An 11764-nucleotide genomic window follows, 5' to 3' on the forward strand; every position below is an offset into this window, starting at 1 on the left:
GGACCTGACAAGGGGCTCCCACGGTCCCCGAATCGACCCTCCATGAGTCCCCATGGGGGAGGCCTCCTCATGATGGGGCCTGAGCTGCAGGCATTCCTGGGGCAGAATCCCAGCATTCACATATGCTCAGTGCTACACCCGAAATCACGGGGGACACAGAAGAGCACCACTGAGGGCAGGCCGGAATCCCATAGGAATCCGTGGTAAGGGCAGGGCACCCTGAGCAGCCAGATGAATCTGGGGACTTCTCAAAGATACAAAGTCTTGGTTAAGGGTTTAAACTGGGAGAAATAAGTGGGAAGGCTACTCAAGCACAGAGGGAAGTGGAAGCAGTGGGAGAAAGAAGAGCCTGAAGGTGGGAGGACAGCAAGGAGAGGCCCAAGCACACCGCCGTGCTGCAGCACTGGTCCAGCCTCAGTGTTCGGGTGGCAAAGGGGAGTTGCCTTCCTGAGACTCATGGACTGAGCTACTTACAGACGAGCACCCAGCCCGATGCCTGGCATGCAGAAGGTGCTCAGTAAGTCATTACTTGGCGAAGGAATGAGGGAGCAGAGGACTGAATGAATGCCTGACTCCGTCCTGCCCCAAACTCTTCTCCCCCACACCTGGCACAGCCTGTCTTCCTCCCTCTGCCCGAAGGAGCACGAGATGCATTCCAAAGCCAGTTTGTTATTTCTGACTGTCCGCCTCCTCATTAGGGTCCTCCTGATTGGAAACAGCAGGTGAGGCTCAGCCCTGGCCTCAAAATCACTTCCTTTCCCGACCTACTAGAGGACACACAGGGACGAGTGTGGGAAGGCAGGCGGGGAAGCCTTGCGCCCAGGTGTCCCTGTCCCCGTGGTCTGGCTAACTCCATGTGTGTCAGACTCGAGCATCGCAGAGGCAGAGACATTCGACCCACCAAGCCCCAGAGTTGGCCAGCGCCCTGCCTACACTCGCACAGCAAGTCAGTGGCAGAGTGAAGAGCAGAACCCAGGTCCCCGGCCCGGGGCTCAGTGTGCCCACCCCTGCGCTGCCCCTCCCGGGCTGCCCGCCGCCCCAGCGCTTGGGCCACACACTTACCTGGCTGGTGTTTGGCTCCGCAGGGGCTCACGAGCTGGAGCAGATGCAGCTGATCCTAGAGACCATCCCTGTGATCCGGGAGGAGGACAAAGACGAGCTGCTCAGGGTGATGCCGTCCTTCATCAGCAGCACCTGGGAAGTGAAGCGGCCGCTGCGCAAGCTGCTCCCCGAAGTGAACAGTGAAGGTACCTCCACCTGACAGCCCGGCCAGCACCCAGGAGGCTGCGCTCTGGTCTCACCTGGGGCTCTGGGCGGGTGGTCCCCTTCCTGAAGGACGCAGATCAAACACATGAGGCCAGGGCCACTCCAGTGCGGCGGGATCTGCCTGGCTACGTCCAGACACAGTGTTCCTGGGCCCTGGGTTGAGCCTTCAGGCAGCCCTCAAGGCAGCCACTGGTGGCCCTCCATAGACTCCCCATCTTTGCTTCCTTTTCCTTGTTGTCTTTCCCTTGCCTTCCTCCCTCTCCTCCTTCATCTTTCTCTCCATGCTCCTCTTGATGATGTGGTTGCAGAGAACACGAGTTTTATGATCTTGAGACCCAGACTCAATTCCCTGGTCCATCGGGAGTAGCTGTTGGGCCTTGAGTAAGGTTTCTAACCTCTCATCTCAGTTCCCTTAACTGTAAAATGGGCACAGCAATCCACGTTACACGGGGTCAGCGTTACAGGTCAGTAAAGTAGAATGTGTAAACCCTGGGCTCCATCATCTTAGATGTTAACATTGGGGTGCCTGGGGGCTCAGTCTGTGAGGTGTTTGCCTTGGGCTCAGGTCATGATCTCAGGGTCCTGGATCGAGCCCAGAGCTCAGCAGGGAGCCTGCTTGCCCCACCCCTGCTCTTATTCTTTATGTCCCTCTCTCAAATAAATGAATAAAATCTTTTTGAAGAATGTCAACATTATCACTGTGCCTCATGCCTGCCAGAGGCTTCCTTAGGAGACCCCTACCTATATTAGGTAGGCTACAGTTTCAGCCAATTGTAATAGGGACCCAAATTCTCAATGGCTTAAATATGATTTATTTCTTATTTAAAAAAAAAAGTTTATTTCTCTCTTATATAATAATCACAAAGCAGACAATCCAGGGCCTGCCCTCTTAGGGTATCACCCCTTACTCCTGGAGGAAGGGGGAGAAGGAGGGCAGGTCCTTTTGTCCTTAAGGGCATGAAGCACAATTGTACACCTCACCTCCACTCAGGTTCTGTGGGCCAGAACTTGGTCCACCGCCCCAGTTCGCTGCAGTGGAAACTGTGAAGTGGGTGTTTACTCCATGCCACTTCGTGTCCACTGTTATGAATGGAACCATCAGGAAACCAAGAGAGACTAGGAGTGTCTTTAACAATGTCCTTGGCCATGATCCCCACTCAGTCATAACAGCCTCAGTTTTCTCTTCATTAAAGGAAAGGAGGGATCATTTCCTTCACCACAAACTAAGACTCAGCCCTACTACACTTGAGTCCTAGGGCCCTGTAGAAATCCCTCCACGAGATGAGAGGTGCATCTGCCTCTCAGAAATTCTGGATCAGAGATGTGTCACCCATGTCCCCTCCCCCAGGCAACAGCACACACATGCAGCAGCCCCTTGGTGACTCAAGGCTCAGAGTGCTAGGCTTTGTCTCAGCTCCTCACCGTTGTCCGCAGCATCCGCCAACATGTATGAAGCCACCACAGTGCTAGGGCTGGAAGTTAGAGACACGAGTGGTGCTCTCGCTGGGAAGACAGGGAACACCTGCCAGAGGTGGGAAAAAGTCTAAGGAACACGTCCTAAGGGGCCAGTGAGAGCTCTGGGTATTTGGGGAGAGGAAGGGAATCACGCACACTGAGAGGGACAGAGCAGCTGGCTGGGGGCATAGGGTGAGGGCCTGGGTCAGCCAGACCAGTCACAGACCTCGTGGCAGGAAGTGAGGCTGCAGAGGCGAGAAGGGCTGAGAGCCTATGAGTTTGGGCTCCACCCGATAGCTGGACAGGGGTTCACTAGCACCAGGCTTGCTCCGCCTCCCAATTGAGCCAAAACTCACCCCCAACCAAAATTCTCTCGCCTGCCTCTGGCCTTGGAAAGTTGGCCTTGACAAAAGGTCACCCCTGGCTTTAGGAAAATGAGGGGTCACCAGAATAAAGTACAGGTGGGGGAAAGGGCGCCAAGCCCCTATCAGGGGCACCAGCTGCTGGCCTGAGGCCCCTCCCTTGCTGTACCTTCAAGGCCGGGTGTGTCTCTGGCTGTAGCCCCCAGAGCTCGAAGGGCAGCCTGGATGACGCTGTGGTCCCCCAGCAGGAGGATGGCAGGAGAATGGAGATGGGCCCCGGGACCATCAGGTCCAAGTGTGAGTTCCAAACTCCATTTACTCTGAGAAGTAAATGTATCACAAGTGACAAATCGATGAGGAAAACTGGAAATGAGCAATAGGATTTCTCTGGGTGACGCAGGATTGGGGGCCCTAGGGCCCGGCCCCCTGCCTCCCAATCTCCAGAGATGCCTCTGAGAATCCTTCCAGAACCCCGAGGGCTCTGGGAAGTCCCGTTTGGAGTTCAGCGTGCCTTCAGAACACGTGGGGAGGCAGGGCCCAGAAAAGGGGAGGTGGGGGATGGCAGTGGCAGCTGGTCTCCACACTGAGGAAGAACAAAGCTCGTGCTGTGGTTCTCCCTGTGGAACCTTCAGGGGGACCCTGCTCGCAGCATGCACATTTTGGCAAGTCCGCACAGACCGGGGGAGCCTGGGCGCCCCAGGGCCCAGTATCTGCCAACCTCAACACACTGCTGTCCCCTGGTACCAATGTCCAGCTGAAGCCAGGGGGAGACCGCGAAGAGACTCCTGCAGGAGGTTTTTATGTGTCCGGCCTGGGGGTGCAGTGCACACATCATGCCCACCCCACCCACGGGCCCCAGTCACACAGCCTCACTGAACCACAGGGGAGGCTAGGAGGTGCAGGCCGGGGTGCCAGCGGAGGAGCTTGCACAGTCACAGGGAAGAGAGAACATGCTGCCTTGGGGGAACGCAGTGAGCGGAGCGAGGCTGGCGGGGAAGGTGGAGGGGCCAGCCCGGAGCCCAGCAGCACCAGAGCGGGGCCGCGCACCCGAGAGCCCAGCTCTCCCCAGCCCGGTGATCTGTGGGGCTCCTGCAGGTGTGCAGCCCTGGCCCAGAGGCAGCCTCTGAGCCCAGGGCTCTCGGCAGTGGTCCGAGTCACTGCCCCCTTCTTGATCTTTCGGTCTAGGCATATGGAGCCTTACCACGTCCTCCTGGGAGGCCAGTGACCTTCTGAATCCATCACTTACCTGAATCACTGATGGATTTTCCTGCAGAGAGACCCGGGGCCGGTGTCAGGGGCAGGGTCGTGGTGCTGGCTGAGGCTCCTGAGCTCTGTGGCATTCCTCCCTTGCCATGTGGCCGGTAACAGCATGAGCCAAGCCATGATTTAAATGGAGCCTCCAGCACTGAGAGGTAATATAAACCTCCAGTCCAGAGCTGCCCTGAGATGACCCAGGGCAGAGCCCATAAGCAGACAGCCGTCCCTGCCCCCGCCCCTGCTTGGGAGGAAGGACACCGTCCTGCATGCAGAGATGAGGTGTGGCCAGTGTGCACCCACATCACCTGACGTGCTGCCCAAATCTTGATATACTTTCATGCTGCTTGGCAACCAGCCACCAAACAAGGCTTCTCAGTGTCCCACAGTGTCCCACAATCCGCCACAAATGGGAGTGAGGATAGGGAACCTCGGTGTCCCCCGACCACATGAGTGGAGCCACCTGTGAGGTGTGTCCCATGCTCTCTCCTAGAGACATTTTCTGGGTCTCTGCTTATCCATTCAGGAAGACAAAAAAGCAGTATCTGCTCTGAATTCATCCCTGGATGGTGGTGAGGATCACCAGGGAGGAAGATGGCCAAAAACCTTTTTACAAACGGGAAAGTACAAAAAAATGTCACCATGCTGAGGACTCATTCTCTGCAAGGCAGGGCAATGAATGACCTTCATGTCTTGTTTTGCTCCCCGCAGCCATAGACTTTCTAGAGAAGATCCTGACCTTCAACCCCATGGATCGCCTAACAGCAGAGATGGGGCTGCAGCACCCCTACATGAGCCCATACTCGTGCCCTGAGGATGAGCCCACCTCGCAGCACCCCTTCCGCATTGAAGACGAGATCGATGACATCCTGCTGATGGCCGCCAACCAGAGCCAGCTCTCCAACTGGGACAGGTACAGTTCCAGGGGCCTCCAGCCCTGGAGTCTAGAATCCACATTCTCATCCTTCCATGTCTGTCTTGCCTTTGGTCCTCCCTGACCTTTCCCTCTGCCTCCCAAGCCCTAAAGCCTATCGGATGCTTTCCCTCATTAGTTTACTGCCTTTCTCTCCTGCCCCCAGGTACTCCTGGCAAATGAGCATGTGTGGGTCCGGGGCCTTCCTTTGTGTAACACAGACACCACTCCTCTTCTCCCTGCCTGAGTGTACTAGAGCCAGGGCTCAATACAATGTTCAGCAACACTTAAGGAGTTCCCATCACTGGAACTCACTTCTAGCAGACTGGGACTCTGCCCTAGAGAAGCAGACTGCGCCAGTGCACAGCAAGGAGACAATGCGACATTGATTAGTGCACAACACTTCTGCATGGTCCACATCGTTGGCACCTCCCAAGAGTGCCATTAAGGGGGTGCCATTATTATTACTGCCCAGTGACACACAACGAAGCCACAACGCAGAGAGGGGAGACACTGGTGTCTTGCCACACAGCTGATGCCTGCCTTGGGTGGGGCCTCCTTGATCTGTGTCTATGTCAGACACTGTGGAGCAGTCACAGGACCCTTGCCTGCCACACGGGGCTTGGCCTCCAATCCTTCCCAACACTGTGTGCCCGGAAGTCACTACTAGTGACTCAGGATTGGATAGAACACACATTTTTTAACAATCTCTGTAGGCATGTTGGTTTCTCAGGTCTCTTCCTGCTCTGACGTTGCAATCAGGCAACGAAACATTTGGGTGTCACCATCTGCTAATCCTGGGAGGGAGAGCCAAGAGCTGCTCAGTTTAGAAATAGAAGTCAGGGGCTTAACAGCCAGGACTTGGAGGGGCCCTATGTGGGAGCTCCACTGTTGTGAGAAGGTGACAGCTAGTTATGTAAGTGACAGATGAGCAAGTTCTCCTTTTCAGTCATTTGACAGATGATGGGTTTCAGATGAAGGAGGCACTGAGGGAGGGCCAGGGCAACGTTGCTATTTTTGGAGAGGTTTGTTGGTTTGTAGCTGTCGATTGTTTCATCAAGAGTTGCCAGCAGATAGAGATTAATGAAGACTCTTTCTTCTGCCACCCCCATGCTTTTCCCGCCTTAGACTGTGGTCCCTGCAGCCCGGCCTCCTCTACTCCATAGCATTTGAGGACACAGAGCACTGGCCCAGAGAGGCCCATGCCACGCTTCTCATGACTGTGATGCAGGGTTGGTGCCAAGAAAACTATCACAGGGGTTCTTTGGCCACTGCTGACCAACTCTGACCAATTCTCAACCTGACACAGCTCTGTTCCTGACTTTCCCATCACACCTGCATGCAGGAGATGGGCAGTCAATGGCAGGCTCCTCCCTACAGGCCCTCCTGCTTTGTGCAAATGGCTTAGCCTTTGAACAGCAGTGTCCTCATCTGTAAGGCAGCGTGATAGACTAACTCCACAGAGTCTCTATGAGGACCTCAGAGAACCAGCATTTGGCCCCTGGTGTGTAGCAGCCAAGGATTAAGGGTCTTCACAGGTTCTTCCTCCTAGAAGTTTCTGTGATCTCAAAGACCCTCATGGTATGAGGCAGTTTTCACCTCTGGGGGGTGATTCCTGCCCTCCTGATGTCACTTGGAGAGAGGGCGGGCAGTCTTGGCCCTTTGCTGTGCCTCACAAACCACATGGTGTAGACTGCTGCTGTGTGCCTGCCCTCTCACAGCCGAACCTGCCCGTCCTTGGTGTGTTAGTTTTCCTGTGTGAGCACTAGGCACCCTATACCATGAGCAGCTGGCTGCTGGCTTCCCCCTCCCCTTTGCTCCCTGCCTCCCTCCACATGGTTCTGCAGAGAACACCCTGCACCTGGAGGAGGGGGCCCAGCTCGAGCTGCAGCCTGCACACCTGGCCTGCCCTTCATTTGCTCTTGGGTAACTGACTGCTCTCTGTGGCTGCAGGGCAGCTGACAGGAGGCAGAGTTCCAAGGATCTTTGGCCTCTCCTGAGGGTGTCTGTAATCTTTCCGCAGACCCCACCTGCACTGCACTGATGCAGGGTGCTGGGGGCATCCCACCAGGTCCACTAGGGCAAGAGTTCTGAGCCCTGGCTCTATCTTTGCATCACCTGGGGTGTATTCAAACCACGCTGATAAAAAACCTCAGTCTAGACCTACAAATCCAAATTGAGGGTGTGGGAGGATTCTAGTCTGAGCCAGGGCTGAGAGGCACTTATTAGGGCCCTGCTGCTTAAAGTGTGGTCCCTGGACCAGCAGCATCAGCCTCACCTGGGACCTTGTTAGAACCACAGACTCTCAGGCCCCCTCTTGGAGTCCCTGGATCAAGAGCCTCAATTTAACAAGGGTGGTGGGCGATGTGTGTGCATGTCAGAGTTTGAGGAGCACTGCACAGGTGGATCCCCTTGAAAGGAGGTTCCATGAGGACAGGGGATTTATTGTTCTGTTCGCTGCTGTGTCTGGAGTGTCAGTGTCTGGCACACAGGACGGTGTTGAAGCAGTAGCTGTAGGGCGTTGAATGACTACAGCATAACTACAAGGGTTAAGCCAAAAAAAAATACCCCATTACCCAACCCCCTTGGGAAGCAGGGGTCCCAGGACCTGAGCACTGGGAAGGAATGGAAAGGCAGTCTGAGGGGGCAGGCAGGGACCAGGGGCGTGCCCGCCCGGGAGGCCAGCTCACCCGGGGGTCCAGTGAGGGGCTCCAATCACCCCTCTGCCCTAGGTACCCCGTGAGCCTGTCATCCGACCTGGAGTGGAGGCCGGACCGCGGCCAGGACGCCAGCGAGGTGCAGCGCGACCCCCGCGCGGGCTCGGGCTCGGCGGCGCTGGCGGAGGACGTGCAGGTGGACCCGCGCAAGGACTCGCAGGGCAGCTCGGAGCGCTTCCTGGAGCGCTCGCCCTCGTCCATGGAGCGCGCCTTCGAGGCCGACTGCGGGCGCTCCTGCGACTACAAGGTGGGCTCGCCCTCCTACCTGGACAAGCTGCTGTGGCGCGACAGCAAGCCACACCACTACTCGGAGCCCAAGCTCATCCTGGACCTGTCGCACTGGAAGCAGGCGGCCGGGCCGCCCCCCAGCGCCAGGGTGGCCGCGGACCCCGGGCCGCGCGAGGACGAGCCGGCCAGCCTCTTCCTGGAGATCGCGCAGTGGGTGCAGAGCACGCGGGGCGGCCCCGAGCCTGCCAGCCCGGCCCCCGGCAGCCCCGAGCGCCGCCCCGCCGCCTCCCCGCCCAGCCGCGCGGCCCCGGAGGACGGCGCCAGCCCCCAGTTCGACCTGGACGTGTTCATCTCCCGCGCCCTGAAGCTCTGCACCAAGCCGGAGGACCTGCCCGACAGCAAGCTGGGTGACCTGAACGGCGCGTGCATCCCCGAGCACCCCGGCGACCTGGTGCAGACCGAGGCCTTCTCCAAAGAAAGGTGGTGAGGGAGGGCGGGAGCTTGGCCGGGGAGGCCCCGGGGAGGCCCCGGGGAAAGCGGGGCCTGGCAGGAAGGGCCCCCACCCCCGGCACCTCCACCACCCCTTCCACCCCTCTCTGCTCGCTGCCTTGGGGTCAGCAGAACACAGGAAGGATCCGAGGAGGGAGAAGAAGTTCCATTTCTTCAACTGCCTTAATAATTAGCCTTTAACCTCTGGGAGCAGGTTTGGACAGGAGCCTAGTTTGGGGGTTGATCACTTTCCCAGAGAAGAGGGGGCCCTTGGGTTTTATAAGCGGCAGCCTGTCGCGAAGAACAGTGTCTTAGACAGCAGCCTGCCAGCCCTACCCCCTGGCCGGGTGCAGGTGGGTCTTGCTGACCCAGTGCCGAAACCATCTGGTCTGAACAGCCCCCCCCCCCCCAGCAGAAGGACAGTGAGGCCAAGACGAGCCAAGTAATGCACTTACCCTCAGGCGAACCCTGTAGCCCCAGCTCACAGGCCCGTGTCTGTCTGCTCTAAAATGTCTTCCTCTGCTGGGCTCACTGTGGCTTTCCAGTCCAAGAAAATTTGGTCCAAGATGTTTCTTCCCTGCCCATTACCATCTGAGCTGTTCCATCTTTTATTCAGAGCAAAGTTTCTTGTATTCCAAAATGGGATAGGAAGCCAGTTTTACCCTCGAGGCCAACCATCTATTTTCTGGTTCCTCAAGTGCTTAAATATTCCCCTCCCCAGCACCCTTGTATTTGCTTCACCCCCGTGTGGTCTGAAAACCCTGTTTCAGGTCAGACCGGTTTGGGGGGCTGTGGGTACAAGAACTCCTCTTCCGGACCTGTGCACACACCTCCCCCAGAACTCCCTATGCACTTTCCTGACACATGCACGGATGCAGGCTTTCAGCCCCAGTTCCCCCAGGGGATGCCCTACACAGCAGTGTTTGAGGACAGCAGTTCTAGTAATGCCTGCAGCCCCACACCCAGCCACACACACAGAGCCCACCCGCAGACGTGCAGAACTCCTCTCCCAGCCTACCTCGGGAACTAATATTCTAGGCGTGAATTACTCATTTGGAGTAAGCAGGGCCCTGAGGTGCCTGCCATGGAGCAAATGTGTTAGGAGAGAAAATTTCACACGGGACCATCATGCTTCGTTAACACTTACCTTGACTTTGATCATCTGCTTAGCCCTGGCAAAGAGCAGGCCCTGAAGAAATGCATTGAAAGCAAGTGGCCTTGCAGGCAAGTAACCCAGAAAGGTAGGAAGATGCGAAAGGCAGGGTCCTCACGGGTCAAAGACTTTACGGGTCAGGCAGCAGCATAGAGACCCCAAGACACCGTCAAAGCAGCCATGCCCCTCATGGCTCAGGCCAGGATGAGCTCGGAGCATGCACCCTGGGAGGTATACTCACGCCCAGAGCCTGGGAAGCTGGTGGATGGCCACAGCAGGCCCTCATGGGAGCATAGTCCACCTCTGGAAGGCTGTGCCAGTCCTGCCACTGGTAGTCTTCTCCCCCCTGCACCCCTAGGATACCTTTGGGAGGTCTAGCCAGTCCATAAGCAGAGGACTCCCAGCGTTGGCCTTGGGCTGTGCTCACCCACCCTCAATAGCACCTGAAACCTATCCGCTAACTAGGAGTTGTACATTGAAACCTGCAATACATTAGAAACTTATATTTAAAAACAGAATTAATCACACTGACCAATTTTTAAATGGAAAATATGTAAATATGAAGTGTTTGGATTTCTTTTTTTCTTTCTTTTTTTTTTTTTTTTTTAAGAAAAGGAAATATACACCACTCCTCACATGCCATTTGTCCTCAGAGGGCGGCTTTACTTTTTTTGGTAAAGGAATAAGCTGCTGACCTTAACCAGGAATTCATATATAACTGTTATTATAGAGGAATTGTTATAACTACTCACGTTTTAAGAAGATCTATTAAACTTGATCAGGACGGGCCAAATAAAGTTTTATTGGAACACAGATTCCTGTATTCATTTAATATCTCTCATTCATTGGGATCCCTGGGTGGCGCAGCGGTTTGGCGCCTGCCTTTGGCCCAGGGCGCGATCCTGGAGACCCGGGATCGAATCCCACATCGGGCTCCCGGTGCATGGAGCCTGCTTCTCCCTCTGCCTGTGTCTCTGCCTCTCTCTCTCTCTCTGTGACTATCATGAATAAATAAATAAAAAAAAATCTTAAAAAAAAAAAATCTCTCATTCATTTACACATCACCTGACCCTGTCTTGGGCAGCGGCTGGTTCGTTGGAGCCTGGTTGGCTTCTCCCTGCGTCCCTGAAGCCAGGGTTTTGAGGGGCTGGAGTTGGAAGGAAGGAGAGTGGAGAATCTATAGAGATTGGTAGTCAGGGAAGTGATTCCAGAACCACCTGGGTCAGTTCTGGTGTCTGTACTGTAGATTTCTTTTTTCCTTTTTTTAAAAAGATTTTATTTATTTATTCATGAGAGACAGAGAGAGGCAGAGACACAGGCAGAGGGAGAAGCAGGCTCCATGCAGGGAGCCCAGTGTGGGACTCGATCCTGGGACCCCAGGGTCCCTAGGTCCACTTCCTCATTAAAAATGAAAATCAACGACAAAACACCAGCCCTTGGAGTACTTGGCCAGGGCACGATCTCCCTTCTGTAAGGCGTATGTGCCTCTCTTACAGGAGAAACTCCCGTGTGCAGGTTTGTGCTGTGATGACTCTCTTCCCTGAGCAACCCCCTACTGCTGCCGTAGTGGCTAGACCAGGGTGCACACCTGACCCAAGCTGAGCCATCATATTCTCCCTCCTGGGAATTTAATTTAAGATGCAGAGATGCCTGTTGATCTTGCTGGTGCTTGAACTAAGGATGAGCCTACTTGGGAACTGTGAGGCGCCCAGTTCAATCCGTATTTCTAACTACAGAGAGAGGGGAGGAAAGCAGGAGATGGGACGTGCCCACGTGCTGGTGGGGTTTCTCCCTGTCCCCATCCCTCGTAGGTGCCTGCACCTGGTTCCATCGGATCCCCTGTGACCACATAACGCCCCTTTGTATCTCTCTTCCCCCGGTGGACCTGGTTACTTGCAACTGTGGGGATGTGAAGGGCTTTGGAAAG

The 11764-nt window shown here is 55.7% G+C and overlaps 1 protein-coding gene across 5 annotated transcripts in view; it reads left to right on the top strand.

Moving 5' to 3' along the window:
• MAPK4 (mitogen-activated protein kinase 4) overlaps positions 1 to 10652 on the top strand; it is a 148612-nt gene extending 137960 nt beyond the window's left edge. For all 5 annotated transcript variants that reach the window (XM_038544006.1, XM_038544007.1, XM_038544009.1 and 2 more), the window contains 3 exons: positions 1086 to 1247; positions 5049 to 5250; positions 7983 to 10652. In XM_038544006.1, the coding sequence (XP_038399934.1) occupies positions 1086 to 1247; positions 5049 to 5250; positions 7983 to 8682 (1064 nt within the window). In that variant the 3' untranslated portion in view covers positions 8683 to 10652. The remainder of the gene's footprint in view (positions 1 to 1085; positions 1248 to 5048; positions 5251 to 7982) is intronic.
• The last annotated feature ends 1112 nt before the right edge of the window (positions 10653 to 11764 follow it).

Source organism: Canis lupus, chromosome 7 (genome assembly GCF_011100685.1).
Source record: "Canis lupus familiaris isolate Mischka breed German Shepherd chromosome 7, alternate assembly UU_Cfam_GSD_1.0, whole genome shotgun sequence".
Classification (NCBI taxonomy): domain Eukaryota; kingdom Metazoa; phylum Chordata; class Mammalia; order Carnivora; family Canidae; genus Canis; species Canis lupus.